Source organism: Corvus cornix, chromosome 11 (genome assembly GCF_000738735.6).
Source record: "Corvus cornix cornix isolate S_Up_H32 chromosome 11, ASM73873v5, whole genome shotgun sequence".
In the NCBI taxonomy this organism is placed as follows: Eukaryota; Metazoa; Chordata; class Aves; order Passeriformes; family Corvidae; genus Corvus; species Corvus cornix.
Genome location: NC_046341.1, coordinates 20,334,079 through 20,361,002, shown reverse-complemented (window position 1 = coordinate 20,361,002; position 26,924 = coordinate 20,334,079). Strand labels below are relative to the sequence as shown.

Genomic DNA, 26,924 nt, shown 5'->3' with positions numbered 1-26,924 from the left:
ACTTCGTAGGAAAGACAATTAGCACACTGATGTACAAGTGCACTTTTTTGACTGCCTTCAGTGACAAGCATCACTGTCTTAATCAGTGCTCCATGTTCAGTGGTTTCAAAACTGCTGCTTATGCAAGACTGAATAATTCTTCCCCCCCTTTTATTTTAAACAGATTTTGTTTGTGGCAGAAGTTGTGACAACTGCACTGAACTTGGGCTATAATCCCACAGAGAGCGTTTCTTAACTTTCAGAATATATTATTTGCCTTGAAGAAGGAATTCTGTTCTTGCAGTTGTAAAGTAAGGAGATCCATATATATGATTAGAGTTGTTTGTACATTTGGACCATGCACAGAATGTAGTCAGATGAATGCTTCTCTATAATGAAATACAATGTTTTGGAGTATTTTCAAAATTATAACAACTGTTTGGATATAGAAATATAAACAAAATGTATCAGGAAGTCTATTATCTCTCAGAAAGTACCTTCACTCAAAAGTTAATTAGGTTCATATGAGAGTTGAACTGAAAAAAGAAATGCAAATCTCTGAATTACACCCAACTACATAGAATGTTTAAGGTTGCTAGCAAGCTGTGCCCTTCCATAAACACAGTTATGTAACCCAGTATTTGGTCAGTGACCCTAAAGTACTCGCTGCCTATCTTGCAGTCAGAAAGACCCCAGGAATCATTAACATGCTGATGACAACTACTAGATGTCCCTTGTGACCCTTTGCCACAAGGCACAATTCAGGCCCCAATTCTGCAACTGGAGATAAGCACCATTTCCTACAGCTGCTGACTCCTGCTCCAGGAATGCCTCCTGCCACCTGACCAGTCACTTGGCTGGCTTTGATCTTAGGAACTCTGGGAAATGAAGACTAACAAAAATAACAGGAAAATTAACATGGGCTCCATAATACAGAAAATCTCACTAAAACATGATGGTTCTGGATTTTAAATTTAGTGCCTCTAATCCTGCAAGCTTCTCTGCCTCTTCTTTTGGAGACCCAAAATATTACAGGGAGAAGAGACACTTGCAAGCTGAATTCACATCATCGTTTCCTGCTCCCCTCTGTGATAGCACCTGGCTCCTCCAAGAGCAGATCCTAGTGCTTTAGTCAAGGTGCTCACAAATTAGGTTTGTTTAGGGAGGCTGCAGCCTCTCCCCCTGAAACCTCTCCCTGTGGACAGCAGTGACAATGCATCAGTCTGCATCAGCCTCCTGAGGGGCTCTGGGGTTTCTCAGCAGCCTGACAAGAATGTGACACTAACCATGCTATGAAGGTCAGCATTTCCATTTCTTCTTTTTTGGAACGCTGGTCTTCCAGGAGATCTTAAAAAGGACCTAAAAAGCAGACTTTTCAGATATTGAAAATTTCTGCAAGTTACAGGACTCTAACTGGATCTGTAATTCAAGAGTTCAGGTTGCACTTCATTGCACTCTGAAGTACAAAAGGAACGAAACCAATGAACCAGTCCACAGAACATTTTTCTATAGATACAAAATTCATGATTACTAGTCTCACGAAGAGTGTAAATGCATTTGCACCATTCTTCCAAACACACAAGACAACAGAAAGAATAGAAAGTTCAGTCCCTTTTTCTGCCAGAGACTAAGAATGATTCATCTGTCTGCGGATCTCAAGCTCCCCAAGCTAGTAAAAGACCCTTGCAACTACTTCTCAGAAATACTCAACTTAGTATGTCCCTATTTTCTAACACCGTAAATAAAGTGTTCAGCAAACTGAAAAATTCTCCCCACCATCCTGAGCACAACATCATATTAGCTCTCACATTCTGAAGACAGTCTGCAACTTATTAGCATGAAATACTGCTGAAAATGTTACATGAAATTAAAGGTGACACTGAAATACAATGCAAACTGTGAAGAGGAATAGGGACGAGTCTTCAGGGAAGGAACAGCAGATGATGAAGAATGCATATTGTTATTAAAATAGTAAAATATCTAGTCTCATTTTGCAGGTAAGTGTTAAGTGTTATTTCTCCCTTCCAAGCTGCTCAAATAAACAGTGCTGCTGCCAGCCTGTGTAACAGGAAAACTGCATCTCTTCCGACTGGCAATCCAGAAAGCACATGCACTCAAGGGCTGACGACTGAAGACTCATACAGCACATCTAAAGGATAAGTGTGCTTTGTGCATTGAGTACATTCTTCTCAAAGATGTTCCATTAGTAATACTGAGAAATGCTCAAGTACCTTCACCAGTGACATACTCAAAATCACAGCAGCAGCTAGCTCTAAAATATTTATTTGCTGGCCTGAAAGCAGAATGGAAGAAAAATAAGGCTTTCATTAAGCCAGACAGTTGTTTCAAATGAAAATGTAGATTTGATAAATCAGTTTGCCTGCAACTTAAAGGCATACACTGAAGTACCCAATAGCCAGAGCTTTTGAAAGCTTTTTAAGGCTAATTATCCTTCCCAAAGATGCATACTCCATCCCCTTTTTCAATGGAAAATTTCTATTGTGCTTACACATAAAATACAGAAAATGCTTAAAACAAACTGAAGCACAACATGTGTTCACTCAAACTCTGACTTCAATTTGGCATAAGCTTCCTGAAAAGATGGCTGTCAGTGTAAAGACACGTATGAGTAACAACTGTCACTCTTAGATGAAAGGAATTAAAAAAAAAAAAAATTAAAGTATCTTATTAATCATGTTAATAATTGTTTCTATCTTTAAAAGTGTATGGAAAATGCTGTGTATCCTACCTCTATATATTAGCAGCTGCTTAACCATGGAAATTAATTTTATCATTTTGTTCCCTTCCAGCACTTTCTAAAATGCAAACATAATTGACTGGACAGCCTGAATGCTACTACCAAACCTCTCAATTCCTGCTGACAGACACTGATCTTTTACCTGGCTTGACTGCTTTCATCACTGCCCGCGATGCCTTCAGCACCGCCTCATAGATATCCCTCTGGTCAGCAGTGAACTTTCCATTGGCAGGAAAGGTGCAGGTGATGTCAGAGCTGTAGCAGTAATACTCTCCTCCCATATCAAACAGGCTGAAAAAGAAACACAGGGGAAAGAAATGAAAATTTAGTTCCAAAGAAACAGTAGAACATAGTGGACCTTTCTCTCGCTCTGCACTTAAAATCATCTGCATTTTGGTAGCTTGCCATATAATCACTACTTGAACACTGTTCTAAGTAAAACAGGATGACAGTCCCTTGGAATCTCACAGCAGAAGGGTATCTGCATTCCATATGGCTTAAATGGACACCCTTCTGGGCTGTGCTGGTCCAGGATGAAAATGCTCAGAGAACACAGGAAGGAAGAAAGATAAAAAGTACATGAAGAATCCACTTCAAGCTCCTCAGTTCCAGTTTCTAGGACTTCTTCTCAGAAGAAAAAACATGTCCTTTCTTTCTTTCCTTAGAAATGCTAGCACCACATACAACATCCAACATCCAAAACAGAATCCCACTTAACAAAGAAATGTTAATGGAATAAGGATTATGGAAAGATCCAACCATAAGAAGTGCACACACAGTACAGCTTACTGCATCAGAGGCAGAAGAAAGAAATTACTAAGTGTTTCCTTTCATGGGGACAAAAAACTGGCTTACCCCTTGAGAAGCATATTTATTCTATACGTGAATAAATGACTCACCACTGATTGCTCAGCTGCCAGAAATCAATCTACAGGAATAGCAAGTGGGACTCTACACCCTTTTGAGGACCATCTTAGACATTTGCAGTACTATGCTTCTCAAGCCTGCTTGATAAGGCATTGCACAGCTTTTGGCAGGCTCAGAAATCAGTAAATAACCAAATAACCATTTGGACCAGACAACACTTGAGCAAATAACCCTCTTGGTTCATCATATATTGATTACAAGAAGGCACATTTTACATACAAGACTTTGATCTTGACACAGTATTTGTGTGACCTGATATCTATTGTAATGAGTCAGAGTTGAAATCTGTGGATTTAAGTCTTCTTCCAACCACTCCAAACAACTATATGAGAGGCTAATCACTGTAAGAAATATGATTTTCCTCCACTGTGTTTGAAAACCTTGGAGTTTTCCTCCTCTTGCTGCTTTTTCGCAGCAGGGTCACTCAGAGAGCACAAGCAGAAGGCAGGGCACTCCACAGGAGCACCCTCTCTGCCACTGAGTCCTAATTACAGCAGTAATTAAGAAAACTGTGCAGTGTAGCTCTGTCCCCAAACAGCTTATGTGACTAGGTAAGGATAAATATAAGCTACCACAAAAAGTGCTATCACACTCAGCTGCAGCTGATCACTATTTCCAACATAACTGCTACTGAAAGCAATAGACAGTGAGTAAACGAAGGCAATCATGTTAAAACTAAAGAATATTTCAGCAGGGCTAGGACTCTTCTTGCTGCATTGCACACACAGACACATACTCATGAAGACTTGCTCCAAGAACTTTTAAAATCCACTACAATTTCCTCCATGAAGAAATCTCTGCACTGAGAGCAAGCCCTGCCTGAAGTCTTTGCCAGCCTCCCCAAACTGGGCAAGGTTCAGCTGCAGAGAGACTTGCAGGACCGGAACATCAGGAACAACCCCAGCGGCTGCAGCTGCAGGAGGCTTAAAGCTACAGGAGCAGACTCCTTTGGAGAGTGCTACAGAGAGAACTGCAAAGTTACCTGGCTACACACCGAGCTAATACAAACACTACATACGTTCACTTAAATATGAAATATGGAATGTTGATCCACAAAGTTGCTAGTTGAAAAAAGATACAAAACAGGCAGCAAAGGTCAGATCCACAGAGTGAAAAAACCATGACTGGACACCAACACAGAAACTGTAAACCAGCCTGGCCAAACCTCAAAATCAGAAACCCCATCAACACTGCCTAAATTCTGATTTTATTGTTAGACTTGCTTCTAAAAATAACTAAAGATACACATAAAAAAAATCTACAGATACAGAAAAGTTGTTGCAGCAACTGAGAATCATGGAAAAAGCTGCTACATGCAGTAATGTACCAAGAAGAAACAGATCAGTTCTAAATCTTTCAACCCATCCCAGACTGACCCTCTCAAATCACAAATCAAGTTTCAAGATGCTTTGTGGGATCTGCAGCAGTTCTGTGGCCTAACTGTTGCATTTACAAGTGCAAATGCCCATTGGGCATGGTGACAGTAAAGCTGTGACCAACGACTTGTGAACTCCCTGTACATGTCTACTGCAAGCTGCTATGCTTTGTATGTTTTATAGTATTTTTTACCTGAAAAGCTGGTTTTCTGAACTTACCAGAGGCAGAATTTTAGCTATGTCTTTAACCTTACAATTATCAGCATTTTCTCAAACCCATTCATCACTCAGTGGCTGTTAAATAGTTTTTGAGTTACTGGAGAACTAAGCAATGGAAAAAAAACATCACAAAGCTGATGGTACACCAAAACAAGGCTCACAAGCTAGGAAGCAGCATTTGTTCAGGTCTCTTGGCTTCCAGACAAGAGGAGACATGAGGGAAGATGATCTTTCAAATTCCACCACAGATCACAACACACCATCCAGCCTGTATGCTTCAGTGAGAAAGCATCCGAACCAAATGGGACATCTGGGAGATGTTTTGGCTCTTATTGGGAATTCTCTTCCATTTAACTTCAGTTGGGAACATATCCATTAGCTAAAATGTTGCCCAAGACATGGAAACAGCCCAAATATTGTAGTTATACTGAGAAAATAATGGGAGCCTGAGAGGATCCCAGTTTCATGTATTTGCTTGCCAGGCAAAATAAGTGGTGAAGCACATTTATATCAAATAAAATATATGACAGCTACTATCTTCTCCTGTTGACTAACCAGAAAAAAATTGTAAAAGAAGATTCCTTAGAAAAAATACATTTATTTTACTCTGAAATTACATGGTAAATTGCTAGTGAAAAAGATAGTATTAGTGCATTCTAGTTTGTTCTCAACTGCATGTACAAAATTACCTGTCTCAGAGTATAGTTTTAAAAGGGTCACATACAGAAACAACTACGTAATGTTATTTGGACTGTTATCAAATGTAGCAGCAATATAAACAAATTAAATGCATAAATGAAAATAGGCCTTATAGGCATCTTAATCTATGGCTTACCTCTTAAGAGCTGTTTAAAACAGATCAACACATGCACTAATATCATAAACATTCTCCAAACTCTATTATATTTCCCTCTTAGATAAATGAAGTGCTACACATCTAACAGACTGCCATCATTACATATACATTGCATATACATTACATTTTGCATAACAAAACTTAACTGTGAATTCAGTTTTCTGCTGAATGATGAAAAACTTCATTCTAAAAAAACCCTTTCACCACTCCTTTTTCAGCAGGAACACAGTTGTGAATTGCTGATTTCAATGAGATTATGTGTCTGAGGCTGTCAGGTTTCCACGGCATTTGAAAGGGGTGGTGAACAGAGAAGGAGTGTTGCTGACCAAAGGGAGACATTCAGTTTTATGTCAAACTTTTCAGTGATTTAGCTTGAAGCTGAGGAGGTCGGCTCAATCTCTTTCAAAACCTTCTGAGAGAGAAGCTAATCTTGCTTTGCATCATTTTGTTGAGAGCAAGAGCATCAAACACCTTCATTTCAGGGTGAAAAGTGTATGATGCATAAAGCAGATTTAAAAGTCAGAAGACCTGAGCATCCCCTAAAAATTCCATGCTACTGTTTCAATTTATTTTCTATTTATAACTAGGAAGCTACATCATAAAAAAAGATGCATAGCAAAAATGGTCCAAACATCTTGGAAGTATGGGCATAGCTCTCCCAATGGAGGCTTCAGTTCTGTGTGTATACATAATCTTTCCTACAAAACATACTGCAAAATACTGCAAACATTACTAATTAAAACTGAACAATGCCAAGTATAAGAAAAATCAGATAACCCATCAGTTGCTCTACCGACAGAATGCCTTGTTTGTGTACCAGTAATCCAACATTAGCCAACAGGGTCAGAAAACAAGGTGCCTTCTGCCTGCTTTGGAAGTCACCTTCAAAAATAACTAAGAGCATTTAATTCCTTTCACAGGAAAAAGCTAAACCCACAGGTTTAAATCATTTTGCACATAAACCAGTAACATAGTCAAAAAGAAGGAGAAACATGTGTGACATGCCACAGCCTTGCAGAAAGGCTTGGCTGGACATGCTCCTCCTCACAGCAGCTCCTCAGCCCTTCCCAGCAGGTCCCTGCAGCAGTTCTTCCATGTATGACCCCAACTGGGGCTCTGCTCCCCATGCAGGAACCCAGGAGGGAAGTTCGGAGGAAATATTTCAAGTCCTGTCATTTTTAAAGTGAATACAGGCTTGTAAGTCAATACTGGAACTGAAACACAACATGATGCAAAAAAGCTCCTTTCCCCTCCTGTCCCTCTGAAACAAAACAGATGAGTAAGACATGGCTGTGTTACTTTCACAGAATATTGGCACCACAAAATGCAGATTTATAGTTACATTTTTTGCTTTCAAGCCAAGAAAAATAATATGCATTTTGATATTGATTTTAGCTTTCTTAACCTTTGACTGTGAAGCATCAAGAAACACTTTGCATAACACTTTAAATTTGAACACTGTGGGCTATAAAGAGTCACAGCTCTTTTCTTCATAAAGTCACTGTATACCATTTTTTAAAAATAAAGCATCATCTTCCTTTAAGCATGTGTTTTACTTTTATAGGCTTGCTGACACTTTTATTGTCAAATAATTTGAAACTGCCAGGCAATGAAGCAAATTATAGCCAATATCACAATGGGAAGCAGTACTTTATTTGGGATATCTGAGCCATGGTGTATGAATTGCTATGATCCAACCACCAACCCAACCCAAAGACAAGCTCTCGCAGGCATTTTTCGGGAAGCCTACAGCTACTCCCATGAGCTAACACATAAAGCTGTCACCTTCCTGCTCTCCAGATCTGCTTGATCTGTACACTCAGAACTGGATCTCCTCACAATAGTTATAAAAGAATTACTCTTCTGCAGTTTTTAATGTGGCAGAGCGATGACTGGGGTGAAACCCAGGTGGACGTCCTTGTGCAATGCACCCCGACACGGTGTTGGACTGAGCATCACCCGCCTGCCACCCACGTCCTCCTCAGAGTCTGCTCTCAGGACAGAATCTTCCCTTTCCCTGGGTGGGTCTGCAAGACTAGTCATTAGAAAACTGATACTGCCCTGTCTTACTGTGCCCTCCTCACACCTCAGGTTAAACAGGTGAATACTGAAGCACTTTACTCAGCAACGTTTACTGAGGTTTTAGGGGTTTGAGCCATTATTAACCAACACACCTATGAGCAGCCACACAGATGAGCTGGTGCCAGCCAGTCTTAGGACAGCAGGAATAAAGGTACATACAGCCTTCTCCTCCTCTTATTGCAATAAAAGTAAGTCATCCCCAGCTGGAGATTTATGCTGTGTGATCTCAGCATACTCTGCTCTGAGTTCACAGGCACTCTGTGCTTTACACTTCAGGCAGCAATTAAATCCTTAAGTATTCACACACTAACAAAATCCAACCATTTGTTTGGTTAAACACTTCTAAGGCAATTTCAAGCTTAAGGGAACTAGGTATCAGCATTTCTATGAGATAGGTTTTGGAAATAGGCCAAGTGATTTGGAAATAGGGTGGTTAAATAGCAGACCACAAGAATGAATTATTGTAAAAGATACCACAAGGAAGAAAATGGAGAGTTAAGTGACACATACTTTTTCATACACTTGCATCTTGACTAGCCAAGAGTTATCAATTAAAAAAGCAACACCGGGTAAGATAATATCACAAACCCCAAGAGAGGATTGGGACAGTATAGTGCATAGTCCTACCATGCTCTGGAAGAGGTTTTTTAAGTGAAGCCTTGCTGTGACCAGCTTCCATCTGACATGGCACACAAGGAGCTTGTACTGGCTCTGTCTTGAAGCCAGGCCTGGCTCACCGGTTTAAAGCCAGCTTTTTGTCATCGATGGAGTCAAGAATAACCTTAAAAAGGTGTTGGAGAATACCTTTTGTGTTGGAAATTTGATTCTGGGTATTCACAAGAAATCAAGTTTTTGTTTAAGCCTCCTGTTCAAAAGAAGAGGCTGTAGCCACACAGGTAAATGCAGGTACAGAGACACCAAACAGCTACATGACCACTCTCCATCTAGCTGCAAGTTAGGTAACCACGTGGTCCCACGTTTGTTGTTCCTGCTCAACTGTGTCTTTTCATCTTGTCTACCTTCTCCACGGCTTTTTTATCATCGCTCCTCTTGTACCACTGTCTCACTTCAGGCTTTCCCAAACTATCTCAAAGGTACTGGGGAGATTTGTCTCAAACTTTTCTCACTGAAGATGACAAGATCTGTCACTAACTAAGCTTTGCTCAGATAGAAAGAGGGTAATAAAAATAAGTATCTCTGTCTACAGTGAATTTTGAAGGAAAGAGGATTGCTTGTCTGTATCTCTACAATTCCAACTATAGAGACTTCAGTGCCTGCATCAAGAATACACAAAAGTTTGAGCTGGCTGGATTAAAAAATAAAAAAGAAAAGAAAGCAACCAAACACAAAAGCTTCACTAGGTGTTGGTGCCTGTACTGCTCAGGGTTTCCCCTCACTGTCACACAGAACACTGGCTCACAGAATCAGAGCAGCAGTGTGGTGGTGGGTGCTGTACCCCTGGCAGAGAGCTGTGCCTCTGCCCTGCTGCTGAGAGAAAACCAACAACAGTGTGTGGGAGTGTCCTCTCTTACAATGATTTGTGCCAAGCAGACCTTCAGATCCATTCCTCCCACAGGATATGAAATATAAATCTCACTGAGTCCACCAAATGAGCTGCACTTAAGAGCTGATTCAGTAAACACCCACATATTACTAGTAAGATTGCTATTTTCGTACACAGGTTAAGGAGTCCCTTGCTTATAGCATTTATCTTGTGAAGAAATCTGTGACAAGATCCTTAAGCTTCTGCGCTAAATAAATCAATTTCCATGATCAAATATAAGCCCTCTTCCACTCCCATGCAGTTTGCATTATTGCCTTCTTAAAAATGTTAAGTTTGCCCAGAGCAAAGAGCCAAAAAATCTTCTGACTGGCTTGTTCACAGATAAATTTGCCCCCAAGTGCCATTCTCAGTGTTTCAGCTAAAGCAAAGGGATGTTTCTGATACAGAGGTGCTGCACACAAATAACAAGTACTGGGAACACCGTGCCAGTACTGCTGGGTTGGGGGAAGGAAGTGGCAGCAATGAGGGTTACACAAATGCAGAAGGCAGCTGAATACCTCAGCCAGGTCCATGCTGACAGTGTGCCAGAAACCAGGAGCAGGTTCAGGGGAAGCTCTGACAAAAGGGTTACCTATCTGACTTGTCTTTTTGCTGATTTCTTTTTTCTGTCTTTACTACCCTATTCATTATCCATTTTTAACAGACATATTTAGTAAGTCTCTCAACTTACTTCCTTTAGCAGTACTCTCTTTAGCAGAGTATTCTCTCTAGCAGAGACAGTTTGCTGAAAAGTCAGCAGAGAGGGCAGCAAACCCTGAGTTTTGGCTAGTTTCCATCCCTTAGGAGCCTCCCCATTGTAAAGGCAGTATCTGGGGCATTCATGGCTGCAGCTGACTTGCTCAAACAAGGAGCAAGGAAGTCAGAGCTGCAGGGAAGAGAGGAGTGCATGCAGGGAGAAACCTGTACTGGCAGCTGAGTGCTTCCCAATCAACACAACAACAGCAAACCTCACTGGCTCCTCACCAGAATGTGTCTTACCAGCACAGGGTAAGAACAAAACAGCTACATTTGCAAGTTACTAAACTTTTGCAGTTGACTAAACCAGTCCCTTTCTAGATGTCTACTGAGGAAAGGAAGGTACTGAAAGTGAACTGTAAAAGTTTGATACTTCCAATACATGCCATGATTCTTGGGTGCTGACATTCAGAACTACAAGCCTTAGCTTTCAGCAGTTGTTTCTGGACACTCTGACCTGTGTTGCTCAGCCTTGACAACCAACCATCAGAGATCACCTGAACAGGTGAAGGGTCAGACCTTACTTAATGATTTTACTGTAAATATTGTCAAGTTTTCTTACGTGTGTATGTGCATGCTCACACACACGTGTTCGTGAAAGTAAAAGGCTAATACTTCCAATGTCTTTCCATGATGAAAACTGGGCCAGTGTCCAATGGCACAGGTTCACTTAGATTTTCAGACAGCCTATGGTTTTTTTGGTGATTGTTCAAGCAACTTCCAAATTACCAGTTCGCAAATGGAACACAACAAACAGGAGTTTTAGAATACTCTACAGAAGCTGACAACTGAATGAAAATCCCCTGAGAAGACAGTTGCTATCATTTCCATGGACATGTCCAAATGTTCAAGCCAAGTGCACAGTTGTGAAGGTAACAAACAGTATTTCCAAAAAGGAGACTGCCAATTATCCAGCTGAGCATGTTATTTTGCCTGTAAGAACATTTCTTTCCTATTTGAAAGAAACACCCACTCTTCATGGCAGCACCTAAAGTGGAAGTACAGCACAGCATTGTGCAACTGCAATTAGAAATAGTCCTGCCCTGAACGCCTCAACGGGCTCAGCCCAGGTACGGAGCAGCAGCACACCAGCAGGACTCCTCCTGAAGCTCTGCCAGACTGTGCCTCCACTGTGAGATTCTCTGGACACACACAAGAGAAGACCTAACACTGACCTGAACACAAGGACTGGAATTACATCTGGTTCAGGGAGAACACAGAGAAGTTGTGTTGGGGACTAACTGTACCTTCCCTCTAAGCCACACACAGTGGTTTAAAAGCCAGGCAGACTCCCACTAAAATTGTATTTTGACCTACACAATTGAGTTACCCACACCAATGAGAAAGACTTTGCTACTGAATTCTATTCAACACAAGCAACATCCATCAAGAGTACTTCTGTCATACTTCCTGTGTATCTGTATTAAAGACCACCATAAAAAGCAGATTACAAATCAAACAGCAGCCAGTTTTTTTCAGAACATGCTGGGCATGCTAAGCTAAAACTATGACAGATGAAACTCACAGCTGACAATTAAAAAGACATTTCACATACATTATAGACAGCAAAAATTACAAGGCAGATCATAATACAGCACTTAAAGGAAAGCTAAAATTTGTTACAGCAAACATGCTACTAATACTTAGTGATCTGGACTTTGGGTAAAAGGCTTATATATTTCTGACAGTAAGCAACCTCATAGCCTGAATTAACCAGTACTAATAGAACACATTCAATTACAGTAAAATTATTGTTAATTCTAGCAAATAAATTTCTCTATTTTTAATCAAATTCAATTTTTATGAATTAGCATAAAATTAATATAGTCCATAAGTACAACCAGATGAAAAATACCTACACTTGATGAAAACAGTAAATATTAATCAAACCACAGGAATCAAGCCAAAGGAATTATTTCAGAAATGGATAGCCAGTTAATTTTGCAATCAACCAGTAAGTAGTAGCAATGTACTTTGTATTATTATTAGAAACAAAACCATTACTACCAACAAGCTGTTTCAAAATTGCAGACTGAAAAGTTAAAGCTAACCCTAACTTTTGCATATTATTACAGCACCGAACTTCAAAATGCATAGAAGTGCACGAGGCCAAATGAAAATACGAGTCTCACCCACATAAAATAGTTGAGCATTTACATCTGACACATTAACATCCTGAGATCTTAAAAGCAGTGCTTTCAAGAAGTAATAAATACAGTATGTTGTACCGTAGGATAGATGGTTTTAATAGCAGACACTGAAGGACTTGGGTTGGAAAAAGAAGGACTTCTATTATCTGATGGCAAAAGAGGGTCAGTTCCTACTTTTTAAATGCAACATTGCCCCCACCTGGACAAATGAATTTTGGTTCTAGGTTGATATTAGTATTGTAGAACTCGATAAAATACCGGAAATTAAAAAAAAAAAGAGTTTGGAAAACAGACACAGCAAACTTTAATCATCTTTTCTTGTATACGTTTTTCAAGCTCATCTAAATCTTTTGTTGACTTACTGAAAATCTTCCAATATTTTCCTGAAATAAATGACAGCCACTCAGTACTCACAGAAAGTCCTTCTATATTATACACCTACTCATTCCTGCAAAAAAGTTAATATTGCATTTCCTACAGATAAAACTGCATAATATTACGAAAAATATGCGGATATAGTTTCAATGCAATATGTATACTGCACATGCATAGTGTCTGCATGTATAAAAGATAGATACACATGGGTTATACATTAATTGACAAATACTTTGATTATAGAGCACTGTATATTATACTTTGGGGTCAAAGAATTAAAATTAGCTAAGTAACTTTTATTTTAGCTAATGGAAGGCTTAGCCATGAACAACCGAGTCTGGCCAGTTCTTGCAAGAAGCAACTTTCTTTTGTGATATTCTTCACAGAATCACAGAATGCGCTGATTTGGAAGGAACCCGAAAGGATCACTGAGTCCAACCCCTGGCCCTGCACAGACACCCCAACAACCCCACCCTGGGCATCCCTGGCAGCGCTGTCCAAACGCTCCTGGAGCTCTGGCAGCCTCGGGGCCGTGCCCATTCCCTGGGGAGCCTGGGCAGTGCCCAGCAGCCTCTGGGGGAAGAACCTTTCCCTGATACCTGGCCTACACCTCCCCTTCTTCACACACCTTGGAGTGACCAGCCACTCCAGGGAGGCCGAAAACTGTCCTTTGTCTCCTCTCAGTCATTAAAAATAAAAACCCCCAAACACTCAGCATCTTCCCTCTCTGCTTATCCAGAACAACCTTTCCCAACTACCCGTACTTGCAGTCAGGAAAAGCTCCCTGTGATGAACAAAGCTTCTGAAATGACACTAGAAGAGGTGTCAGAAGGATCTTTTGAGAGCACCACAGGTAATAATAAAAAGAAAACAATAAAAGCTACATACAAGTGCCAAATGGAAGGAAGCAAACCCAGGTTTGACAACTTGAGCAGAACACACACGTGTTCCCAGAAGGCTGCTGTGTGTTTGCACTGGCAAGTACAGGATGTTACCAGCATGAAAACTTGGCCAAAGCTCACCTCTTTCCACAGTGCTTATTTTAGTGCCCCCTGCTGTCGGTATTATTCTGATGACTTAAGAGTTGCACTGGGATATTAGGGAAAGAAATAGAAACAAAAATATGCCTCAGAGTTAAACTATTCAGATAAAGGCTTTTTGCAATACTAGACAGTTTTCCATATCCCCAGCTCTATCATTTGACTAAGCAAGTAACAGTGCTTGTTGATATGGCCAAGAGACACATAAATTATCTAACATTATGCTAAGATTGTACTTTTATGACAGATGTGTTTGGTTTTGTGACACTAACAAAGCTTTCTGGTACCTGAATGCAGTAAGACTATTTCCAGATAAACCTTTTTTTACTGTCATCCATAGCAGTGATGGCATGCCATGGAAACAGCAGTGAGCTTTTTTAATGGGGGACATTCTGTTTCACTGAGGATACTGTGCTCTGCCCAATGCTGTCACTGAAATCAATAAATTATTTCAATGAAATGAGTAATCAATAAGCAAATAATGTTAAGAGAAACAGTCAAATAAACTGAAAGACAACATCTGATGATCTAACCTGCTTCTATTTACGCTTCTAAAGCTAGTTTTATTTTATAAATAATAGATAGTCCTGCTGTAAATACAAGGTTAATGGATTCTCTCTTAGGTCTGCTGTACTTTCCAAGCAGTTGATGCTGGTTGCACTCCCCTTATTTATGCTTTCACCCAAGCTCTCTTAATAAATTACACTCTGGCCCTGGTCCCAGCGAGGACCAGTGTCCCCCTTCCAGCTGCCAGTGCTGCACCAGGCCCTGCTGAAGGCACCAGAGCGCCTGTGTCCCTCAGGGGTGTGGAGCAGACCCTGTGAGCCTCGGGGTCTGCTGTTCATTAACATTGTAACTTAGGCGGATATTTCAAAACGCTAAAAATGCTGGCTTTGCAGCAGAATAGACTATTATTTTCATTGTTTTGCAAAGCCAAAATGGATCTACTAACCCCCAAAAATGTCATTAAGTGCTTGAAGGTCAGTGAATGTGCCAATGAGAGCTGCTTATGAAGTGCTGAATTTTCACTGAGGTACATTTGCCAGATGCCATAAAAACACCAAGACCTGCAACTCGTGACACCTGAAGAGAAGCACCCCAGGTAATAGCTGTATCTATTTCAGTTACTTCTGGGGTCAGGCTGATTTTCTTGCATTTCTATTATTTAAGCATAAGCCTCATCATCAAGAACCAGTCTTTATTTGAAGATCACAGAAGCATTTTCTATTTGCCAAACATTGCAGGAGCCCTGCTGATCAACTGCAACAGAACAATCAACTCCTGCCATGCGTTTGGCACACGGCAGTGCCAGGAACACACCAAGGCAGGCTGCAGGAGCCACCAGGCTGCAAATCAAATGCAATAAACTATGATTTTACTCAGTAACTTCTCAAATCAAAACACAAAATACGCACTTTAGGTTCACACCTCTGATGGTTTCTAGAACAAACCAGCAGACCACAAAGGCGAGCAGAGACATTTGCCTTGTCCCAGGCTTCCTCTGCTGCGCGTGGCTTTTGACGTTCAGCGTCCTCCCTTCCCCGCTCTCCCCAGCCACAGTGTGACTCCACACTGCAGCACTGGCAGGGCAGGGGCAGCAGACAGAAGGGAGGACCCAAGGCAATTTGCTTCCACTATTTTTAAGGAAGCTTTCATTTTCCAGATGGCAGATGCTGGTTAGTTGAGACAACACTTTTCATAGAAGCATGCTGGCTCTGACTGAACTTGTTCTGGATGCTGTTTCCCAGGGTCAAGTCATAACTTCCAGCCAAAATCAGAGATCAGTTTAGGAAAGCTGAAACCAGAGTTTTCACCTCCCATAAAGGCCCTCTAACCGTTGAACCAGTATCTTTCTGCACTGTGAACAAAAGCAAAACTGCTCATGAGACACTTGCTCAGAAGAATGAGCCATGTGGGGGCTGCCATTCGATGAGAAGGAGTCCCAGGTGCACATCTGCTCTTGATTTCTACATAAAGGAGTCAGATCTCTACTCCTTTAATTTATTTGGGTTATTGTCTTCTTGAGTAGCAGCTTTTAATTTCATACTACTCCTCACCAAACTTTGAAAGACCTTTGATTTTCCAAAATGCTGGAAGCCTCTTGTGTGCAAGGCAAGAGATTGCAAACTACAACAAGTACTTTTGCTTATGAGTCCACTTTCCCTACTACCAAATGCAGTTACAGCCTCAGTACAGAAACAGAAGGGGTCTTGGCATCCAATTAGAAATGGAATACCTGGAGAGGATGCAGTGAACCTCAGTCCAGGGCTCAGTTCCAATCCAAGCTGTCAGAGCTTCAAGATGGCACAAGAAAATCAGTATTTGTGAACAGCCTGACAGTGTATCATCACTGCAACCTGTGGTTTGCAACATTCCAAGTAGAAGATTTTATTTAAAGTTAATACTGAGTGAAAGGGCCAAGTGCCTACAATGGTGACTCAGCCTACCTGGTTATCTGGGTGACTGCTCTGACCACAGAGACAACAGACACCTGCTTAGGAAAATGTTTGGTTTAGAGCACATTGATCATTTAAATGCTCACCACGGAATGTTATAGGTACATGAATCATTTATACAAAACACTGACTTGCTGCTATTGCAATATTTACTTTTAATATCCATACCAGTTAAATGCCTGTATCTACTGAACACCTCAGCTTCCCTAAAAATACTGATTTCTTTCTCTGTCAATCCTGGTGCTTTGCGTTAGATAGCTATTTCAATATTTAACAGATTGAAAAGGATCGCCCTGCTTAGCAAGACAGTGTGTATTAACAAGAAGTGTCAGAAATTCCCTTGACAGTCCTTTGTTTTGCACTGGCATCTTTTAGTGCATAGGCTGTACCTATAAAAAGCGTGGATTATGATGCAGAAATGCAATTCCATACCAGTTTCTTACAGAAGCAATAAACCCACTTGATATAGGTTAATTTTAAAAAATGAACATCATAAATCCAGGCTCTTCTAAACCTGCCACGGCTTTCGAAGACAGAGTTACAGCCTTAAAAAAAGATATAAAAATGCAACAGCACAAGTATTTTGGCCTGTGATCTTCTTTTGATACAATTAAATCCTTGTTACTTATATTTTTAAAAGAGCAAACAATGCATGCATTCAAGCATTTCACAGAAGCAAAGCCTTAGTCTTCCAAATGTATTTTTTCTAATATTCAGGTGCTTAGTTGACTTATTTATGATACTTACTGCACTGCACTGCTTTGTACATAAAAAACCTGAGCAGTACATTTCTGCAAAACCCATGAATGTTATTCACATCCACTAAGTAACGTTAAGAAAAAGACATGAAATTCTACTGAATGATTTATTAAAAATCATACCAAATACCCAATCTCCCAATTCTATTACATACAACTCTATGAATGGTTAAACTAGTGTTATGCCAAAACACTAGCAAAACCAGAAATAACCCTTAAAATACTCTTACCTCTTTTTCAACTAAAGTAAAGTCTATTTTTTTCCCTATGTCCAGGGCCTCCTAAAACTATCCAACAGAGGGCTCCCCATAGCTGTTAAAAAGCTTAATTGAAAGCCAATATATGAATGCTAATATACACACACAAATCAGCACACTGTCATTTTAATGCCCTCCTCTGTATGCACACACACACCCATCTACACCCAAATCAGACATTTCTAAAGTCACACACCAGTCAGGTAGTCCCTTGGCAGAATTTGTATGCTGCTCATGTATGCTACTGCAAGATTTTTTCTGAAATACTATTTTTAACTATTATTTAACTAAAATTAGGGTGTTTTAAAATTGTCTTTCCAGATACATAATTACTTTTTCTTACCATTTTTTTATTTTCCTTTGAGAAGAATACTAAGAAAATGGTGTGGAGCAGAGTGTGCTCTGTGAGCATCAGCCAGTGGGAAAGGCAGGGAGCCCGGCGGGTGCTCACGCACGTGGGGCACCGCTTTGCTGCCACCCACCTGCACCTGAAAAACTTCTCACCAAGACCAAGGTGCAACCGGACTGTTTCAGCAAAAGGTTATTCCAGACTCTGTTAAACCAGGTTCTCTTTGCTGAGGCAGGGTTGCTGCTCAGCAGTTTTGAAATGCTGAAGTGATCGATGTATTCGGTAGGTTATGGTTTCCTGACGTTGAGATCTCTGAGGCTGATAAAACCCAAACATATTTTAAAGACTTTTCCAGTACTGCAGAAAATAAGGGTTTGCAAAGAGTCTTGTATGAGCTCTTGTGGTTTAAGAAGGACTACAGCCATCCACTAAACTGTCCTTGGAGACTGTAAGTGAAAGATTCCCACACTTACCCTTCACCCTGAGGTCTCCCTCAACATTTAAAGACCTTCATTTTAAACACGGGATATCATAATGCACTGTGGCATATCTTTTCTCAGTAACATGCTGAGATTTCCTCTATGCTATGCACCTTTTCTTTTAAATTTAATTGAATGACACAGCTGACACATTTTTATGTTGGTGTGTCCTTCCTGATCAAAAAGCACTCATAGCACATTATCTACTCAAACACAACATAATCATAAATCAAAGCTATTGCCCTGCAATAAATTAACGTTAGTATTTGATGGGTTTAGTAAGCTATTAACCAGAGATGAAGATAATACATAAACTATTGTACAAGAAGCTTTTAAAAAAGTTTTTACAGTATTATAAAGAAATTATCTATCTGTAATTCCGTAAGTTCACTGTGCAGCACCTGCAGATGTGCCTGGAACATTAGCCAACAGGGCATATTTTTTAACTTCTGAGATTCAATTTGTTTTCCATAATAGGTTTTGAGCTTATCAATGATAATACTAATTTGCTTTCCTTCATACATTTACATTCCACTACGAAAATACATACCTACACTCTTTCTGCACAGGCTACAAAGGTAATCCAATACAATTCCTCCACTGAATGTCAGTGATTAACTTCTCCAGAACTAGTTTTGCATTTTTATAAACAAAGGCTTTTTGAGCCATGTCTTTGGAGGTGAAGTACAAAATTTATGATCTCATATATTACACATCAGACAAACAGGTCTGTCTTTCAATTTATGGGAATGTATTCGGTGCTTCCATTCGCTCTGCTTTTACCTGCAGTGATACTGCAAAGCATGTGGACATGTAGTACATGTAGAGAAAACCTGGCAGTATTTGCAACTCTATTACACATCACTAAACTCTAAGTAAATCTTTATAGAAAGGTTTTGGCACAACACAGAACTAAAAGCGCCCTTCCCTGACCTGAACTGAGTTTCATTTCTTCACACATTTTACTGTCTCCTTTTTTGTCAGGGTGTCTGTGTGCACATAGGCATTTGTAAGACCTAATCCATTCTGCAATTTGATGCAATTCTCTAAAAGTAGCCAACACTCTCGTGATCCTCTAGCCCACCACCAGAACTGAGGTTTGGATCTGAGGTTCAAGAGCAAACTCAGATGACAAATTTTGCAACTGCCCTTGTACTTAGAATACAGCCATTTCTTAAACTAAATTCTAAGTGCCTCTGGTCCAGAAGTGTTTGAAACAGTATCTCCTTCTCCCTTACAACTGGAGATGCGGGTGTACAGGATCTTTGGAAGAAATCAGAAGAGCTTGGCATGCAAAGCTACCTTCTATTTTAAAGATATAGACTTTTTATCGTTATGCAGCCATCCTTTTTCTAACAGTACATACAATTCCTATATGGAAACAGCAGTAGTGAAACAGAAGTATCAAACAAACTCTAACCCTTTACTTACCATAAGTCTCCATCTTCAATAGTCTTATCGTTCGGGGCTCCAGCATGGCCGTAGTGCAAAACAGATGAGTTCTCCCCACTGATGGGCAAAAAGAAAATCAGCACAATTAGTGGAAGACGAAACATTAACACACACATTCATACGACACGAGAAGGAACGCTGTAAACATCAGTGTATTCACATAAAAAGCAGCCTGTGAGAGCTGTCAGAATCCCTGCCCCGGTGTGGGCTGCTGTAGCCACCCCAACCACTTGTGCAGCAGAGGTGTGGGTGGCACAGGAACTCTGCTACTCTGGCTGTAAGACAGGATCTTGTTGCAGAAGGAACGTGGCACAGTTCTTATGAATATTTCCTATGTCCGTGACAGTGTAAAGGAAAAGAACATGCACAAGTAATTTTTCAATTTACACCCATTTATTATTTCCTGGGGGGTTTTTTGTTGTTGTTGATGTTTTGGGGGTTTTTTGTTGTTGTTTTTGGGGGGGTTTTTTGTGCTCTGTTTTGGGGTTTTTTGTTTGGTTTTGTTTGGTTTTATTTTGTTTTTACTTAGTGATACTTTTCCCTATTTGAGGTTAAGTAGTCTGAGGCATAAACCAAACTAACTTCCACTGGAATAAAATCTGACATTTTAAACACTCCAGGAATCACTGGGACTGGAGAAATTGAGCTGTCTGAGGGAACAGCTCCAGTTCCCCTCTGGCATGGCTACAGGTGGTCTCTGCTGGAGGGGATGCACTGCTTGGGGAACATTCACAGTTTACAATGTCAGAGGCTGGAGCAGGTATGAAAACCGTCACTCTTTTCTTACCTGTTGTTGAAAAATCACATTACAAAGAAAAGATTTTTATTCCTGGAAACCTTTCAGAGTAAGCTGCTGATGCACAAGAATAAAACAGCTCCAGAGGAGGCTGGACCCCTGTTCTGTTGTTCTGAAGCTCCATGATCCACTAGGTGACTTACATTTGGCCTTGGCATCCTCTCTTGCCTACTGATATTCCTCCGGGTCTATAAAATGTCAGTTAAAAGGCTGATAAAGATCTCAAGCTCTACCTATTTTTCTTTTACTGTTCTCTTCAGATAGATGCGCTCGTTTTTTCTCTTCAAAAAGCTGGAAGAACTTTATCACATCCAAAAATACACCTATGGGGACAAGGTTACTGCAGCTTCTCTCTGACCCCTCCAGCTCACTTGCCAGTCTGTACCTCAGCTTTCATCAAAACCTTTCATTGGTCACCCTGCTCAAATTTGATTCTTTCAAGTTGTGATGCTGGAACAGCTTCATATCTTAGATGACAGGAATCTGAGGCTCAATTTCAATCAATCTTTTGTTGTATCTGGAATAAATGTGACATCTGACATACTTCTCATATTAAGACTTCTGATGTGTGCAACTACAAAAACAGCAAGCATGCACTGTATCCAAAAAGAGATTACCTTCAAGATACATTAAGTACTTGTGATATTAAATATTTAACAGATCATCAGTCATTCAGGTCTTTTCATAAACAATGATTATGGAGCAGAAAGTAAGTTTCTGCAGGTTTCAATCTAAATGGCTGGATTGTGTCCCTGGAAGTATTTAAAAAGACATGTAGATGTGGCACTTGGGGACACAGTTTAGCAATGAACTTGGCAGTGCTGGGTTTATGGATGGACTTGATGATCTCAGAGGGCTTTTACAACCTGAATAGTTCTACATTTGTATTTTGAAGACAGTAAGTATTTATTGTTAAGTATTTTTTAGCATATAAGAATCACTATGTAATAAGACAGTGAAAGGTAATATTTCAGAATCATGGGCATGATTTTCTGATACAAAGAGTACTTCATAAAATTACACACTCCAAACAGAAAAATTAGAGAAGTTAGAAGTTGTTAAACCAAGAATTGAAAAGCCCCACAGAACTAAGGCTGCAACACATTCATTTTGTGATGCTGGTCCAATGGCTTAAGCACAGTTTCACAGCTGGCTGGATGCTTTTTCCTTCCTGGGTGCTGGACTTGAGAACCTTTGCTGCTGTGCAGATAGCTAAAAATGGACCCAGAAAGGCTGCATACAAGATGAAGACAGACATCAGCTTCTTTCTGAGATGTTCTGTCTCCTGGGCACTGATGGAATATTTTCCACACCAGGACACTTTCAAAATTAGTTTGCTCTATCTGAAGAAAAAATCTATAATAGGGCAATGGAGTGCAATCAAAAGAAAAGGTCTTCTGTGCCAGTCAACGTGTCCAGTGGGAACTGTGCAGGGGACAGGGGTGCAGGCTGCTCCCACCCCTGCGCTGGGCTATCAGCATGGGGAGGGGAGGCAGCATCATTTCCTGCCTCAAGAACTGTTTCCCAGGTGGAGGGCTAAGATCTTGGGAGGGTGGCATGTGGAAGCAACTGGAATGACCTTGCATGACATTGTTTGGTGTTTAAGGAAAAACACAAGAAATAATAAAAAAACACCAACAGCTGCCGTGCACACATACTCCACAGCAGTTTGTGAGGATTTTAGCTGCAGATACTATTCCTTATCTCCCTCCAAAACTGGGGATGAAGTAGGAGAAGCAAACAGCACATGCATATATTTATGATCAACTTTTAAAACATGATCATGAGCCTTAAGGGCATGACTCCATGCTTATGTATTTGCAGACAGCTTGTTTACTTTTCAAGATATGATGGCACTTTCAGTGTCATATACCATACCAGTGCATAAATGAGCCATATACTCAAATTTGACAACTGCACAAATGTTTTCAACAAAACACATTGCAAATACAAAGATGAGGGATTTCTTTTGCATTTTAATGTAAAGGTTTTAGTGTACAAAATACTTCTGTTAGGCTCAGCACCAACTGTGATGGGAGCTGCATGAAAGATCTGTTTTTCAGCATCACTAGTGAAGCGTTAAGCAGGCACAATCTTTCTTGGCATTGGAGGCTCCTGATCTGTCACACACATCTTGGCTCTGTGACACACACAGGATCACAGCACAGAGAGCACAGTTGGTGCTGAAGACCAGATCCACACACCATATGCATTTAAGGGGTTTTGGCTGTTGGGATTTATTGGCATGAGAGGGTCTGCTCCCTTGGGACTGGCTCTGGGCAGATCCCCTGGGCTCAACACCCATCAGCAATCATGGCAGAGCAGACCTGCTCCTAAAAGCTCTCCCAACTGCTTTTCACCCAAAACAAATCCAGCAGGTGCACTGCAGGACTGGTCCCTGGCTCTGAGCAGGCCCTGCAGCTGAGGATAAGTGGGAGAGCTTGACTCAGAAATGCACTACTGACCCAAATTAAAACAGCAATACGGAAACCTCTAGCAGGTTCCTGCTAAGAGGTGCATGTCCAATCTCCCCTGCGGGGTGCATCTTTACCCCTGTCCGGAGATGAAGGCAGGACGATGCTTCAGGAGCAATGCTACAGAAATGATGTGTATCCACAATGTAAATGGTACAGTTAGCCAGAAATTGTTCACACTGATTCAGTAAGACTTTCAAGGTGGCTTTAAAACAGTTTAACCAAAACGTCAGGCACTGGCAAAGCAAATAGGCCTTCATGTAGAAGCTATTTCTTTCTTTTCCAAGAGGCAACAGTTGCCAGGTCTGGCATTAGAGCGCCAAGTCAGGGTTTAAGATAAAGTGCTGTGGGGAGGTGAGGATCACTGGCAGCTCTGCTGCCTTCTTTTTGGTCAGCACCTCTGAAAATCACAGCACATGAGGATGCCAATGCTCATCTTCAGGCAGCCAACCTGAAAAATCCTCCAAGAGGTTTCTGTGTACCGATTTTTATTCCTTTAATAACTTGCTTCTAACTGGTGTCAAAGACATGTTTGTTACAGAAAGAATTGCACAAAGCAGCAGAAGAGCTGCAAATTAACACCACCGAGAATGCAAACTTTGGTAAGAGATTCTGATTACTAGCAAAGGAAAACAATCCCCCAAGATGCGTTTTAGAAACAAATTATTAGAAGAAAGAGGAGAAATGTCAGCAATATTTTAAGAATAGGACTATGCTGAGCATCAAGCACTACAAAAAGTGTAGCTGTTAGCTCTATATTGAGAACATCTAAAGAAAAGCCAAAAGACCATTAACTAAAACCAGAACCAGTATTTCCATCACGACTTAAATCATCATAGAATCAATCCAGAAGAAAGCATTAACCCCTCTTGCCACTTTTTTATCTAAGGCATGAAATCTTAAAAAGTTGTACTGAGGTGAAAGAAGGAAAAGCAGATTCAATAATTACCCTCATCTTATTCAAAACACTTCACTTACGGCGGCCCTCAGATAGAGGAAGACATTTCACTGCACAATGTTATTCTTAATAACAGGTAGTTATTCTTAATAATCAGGTAGTACCTGATGAGAGCTGTCATCCACCTAGAGACATCAGTCAAGAAGATCTGAACCTGAGTCTAAGATGAGAGAGTAACAAGCAGCAGCTGACAGTGGCTTCTGTGGTGGTACCAGAGATACTGATGCCTCCACCACCAAACTCCAGCTGGAAGCCCTGCACCTGCTTCCCAGTGGATGCCATCCACCCTAGTGTCACCAGGACACTGGGAATGGATTACCTTTGTCTTCCCGTTTGTAAAAATGGTTCCTTGGTGCCCTAAGACACTGCAGTGAATAATTCATTAGCATTTGGACACAACTTGGAAGTAGTGCTTTGTAGATGAGTGCCAAATATATCTGAGTATGCTTATCAAATGCTCCCATTCTCCTTTCATGGCTCTTAGTGATGTCTGCACTTCAAACCACTCCCAAGCGGACGGTGTTTAAAAGTATCCTTAACTACAGGACTAATCTTGAAAGGTAACACCCTGTCACACTCATCAGTGTGTGTTACTATTCTCATAATACAGTGAATACATTAAGCATTTTTGGTCACACCGAATATTCATTTAGCATCTCCTCAAGAATATAACACTGGACAGGGACAGTAACAAATAAATGCACCCATCACATGACAAGTGATTTATTTCTGTACCGAAATATCACAATGATTACTCCTGATTTCCAGCTTAGTCAGCATCTTTTAAAAAATATTTTATTAACACACTTGTCTTTTATTTAAAAGGATTATTCTCCTCTATGGGAACTATTATCAGGCCTGTAATCTAAAAAGGAAAGATCTTGTCAAAATATGCCCATTTTAAGTGTTCAGGAGAATAAAAAAATTCAGCATGAATAGAATAAAACATTCAAAAATCCTAACTGCAAAAGCTATTTTTAGTTTTAAATGTAATTAAGTGAAATATTTACAATGCATGACAATTTCACAGTAATAAAAACTGTCTATTATTTTTGCCATTATTATGTTAATTGAATTCATTCATTTATTAGGAGGCAGCTTAAAACTGTTAATATTATTCATTCTTACTTCATCACTTATAGTCAGAACATAAAATACAAAGCCCTTTGTCCGTACATTGCTATCTCATATAATTATTGCTTTTTTTAAATCAAGTTTGTCTGCACTTTTAATTCTAGTGGTAGGATACAATGCCAGCTCCTAATGACAACAGTGAGTCACAGTGTTGTTTGGATGTTGCATTCCAAGGACAGCCCTTCTCTACATTTTAAATCCTCCAATAGTTCAGAGACAGTGCTAATACCACTCCAATGTCCTGCAAAGCTGGACAGGACACCCAGGGAGCTCCTGTCAGCACCCACTTCTGAGCTACTGGTGGAGCTTTCCTCGTCCTGGGATCCTCAAGTCGTGTAATGCAGGTCCTGGATTTTTCAGTCCTGTGGAGAGTTTGGCCTGTTCCCACAGGTCTCAAGGACCAACTATACAAACATAAAGTAGACATTTCTATAGGTTTAGCGAAGTGATTTGACCACCAGCAGCCAAACCAGATCCTGCAGCACAGGTTCTGATCCACTGTAAGTGAATGTGAAGTCTGCATGGCTGTGAAAAATCAAACCATCACCATCTGTGACAAAAGCTTAGAGATGGAGTCTCATTTCACTGGGATGTTAATTCTCAAGTTATACGACAGTGCTTAAACCAGGAAACTTTTCAGACAATTTAGATACACAATTTGCCATAAAACTGCTCCTGCTGCAATTTTGCATATAAATGGGAAAATTGCATTTACAAATAGGCAGTTGAGTAAACCGCAGAAAGAAGTGAAGGTGCTAATTGTTCTTATTACCTTCAAAGCAATATAGCATTATTGTCATTAACACAAAAACTATCTTCTGTAAGTGTATGTGCTTCAGCGTAGGGCAAATGTTTCTGAGTAGCAGCAGAACAAGTGAACATATATACCAACATATGCCTCATGGAACTGTCATATATCTCTGATTAGATTAATTCCACTAAGTAAGATTAATCTCAGCACAAAGCACACAGCTGTTCTTCAGCATGCATCCCACACTGTTCTCTTGTGCATTTCTACAACTGCAGGGAGGACTTTTATAACTACTTTCCCAAATACAATAACCTTCAACACTAGCTATTCAGCAAGAAGCAGAGAGAGCAAAAAATTCCAAATTCCCAAGAGATTAGTTTAATTGCATCTTAATCTTTGAGACAAAGAATTCTGAGGATGACATGAAATACTTAAGGTGCATTTCAAAGAAAGTATTTTTGAGCAACAGAGAATAGCTCTAAAGCCCTTCTTCATGATGCTATTTAATAAAAAAAGCCAACTGCAGCACAGGGGTGAGCACAAACATGATCATGGCAGCAGCAGCAGTCATTAGAGAACCTCTGGAGTGCAGAAGAATCTATTACCAAGTTGTTTCTTTAGGAGACAGAGGTAGCCACCTACCTCTCTTTGTCTTTTTCAGTGAAAACAGGTCAGAACTCACTCTGGTGGCATTTGCAAACACATGACATGCCTAAAAGGACCAATTTTACAAATATCCAGTGGCAAACTGACCATAAAGCTTACACAGTTCAGTGTAAATCATCCTCTTACCTGCCACAGATGCAAGTGTAGGAGGTGTGGCGCATGCCACCTCGAGTGTAGCAGTAGTGCTGGAACAGGCTGCAAAGGAACAAAGGTTGGAATTAATGATTTATGCAAAATCACCCCAAGACAGGGAGAAAAACAAGTCCTGCTTGAGTACAGCTGTGTTGGTGTAAATCCCCAGCTGCCCAACAAGGCTCTCTGCCCATTTCTGCT

At 40.4% G+C, this 26,924-nt stretch overlaps 1 protein-coding gene across 3 annotated transcripts in view; it reads right to left on the bottom strand.

The window, feature by feature from the left end:
- The window catches only part of PEPD (peptidase D), a 144,811-nt gene that overhangs the window by 34,139 nt on the left and 83,748 nt on the right, over positions 1 to 26,924 (bottom strand). For all 3 annotated transcript variants that reach the window (XM_039558165.1, XM_010396477.3, XM_039558166.1), the window contains 3 exons: positions 26,718 to 26,786; positions 19,792 to 19,869; positions 2,880 to 3,028 (listed from right to left, as the gene is read on the bottom strand). In XM_039558165.1, coding sequence (XP_039414099.1) covers positions 2,880 to 3,028; positions 19,792 to 19,869; positions 26,718 to 26,786 — 296 coding nt within the window. The remainder of the gene's footprint in view (positions 1 to 2,879; positions 3,029 to 19,791; positions 19,870 to 26,717; positions 26,787 to 26,924) is intronic.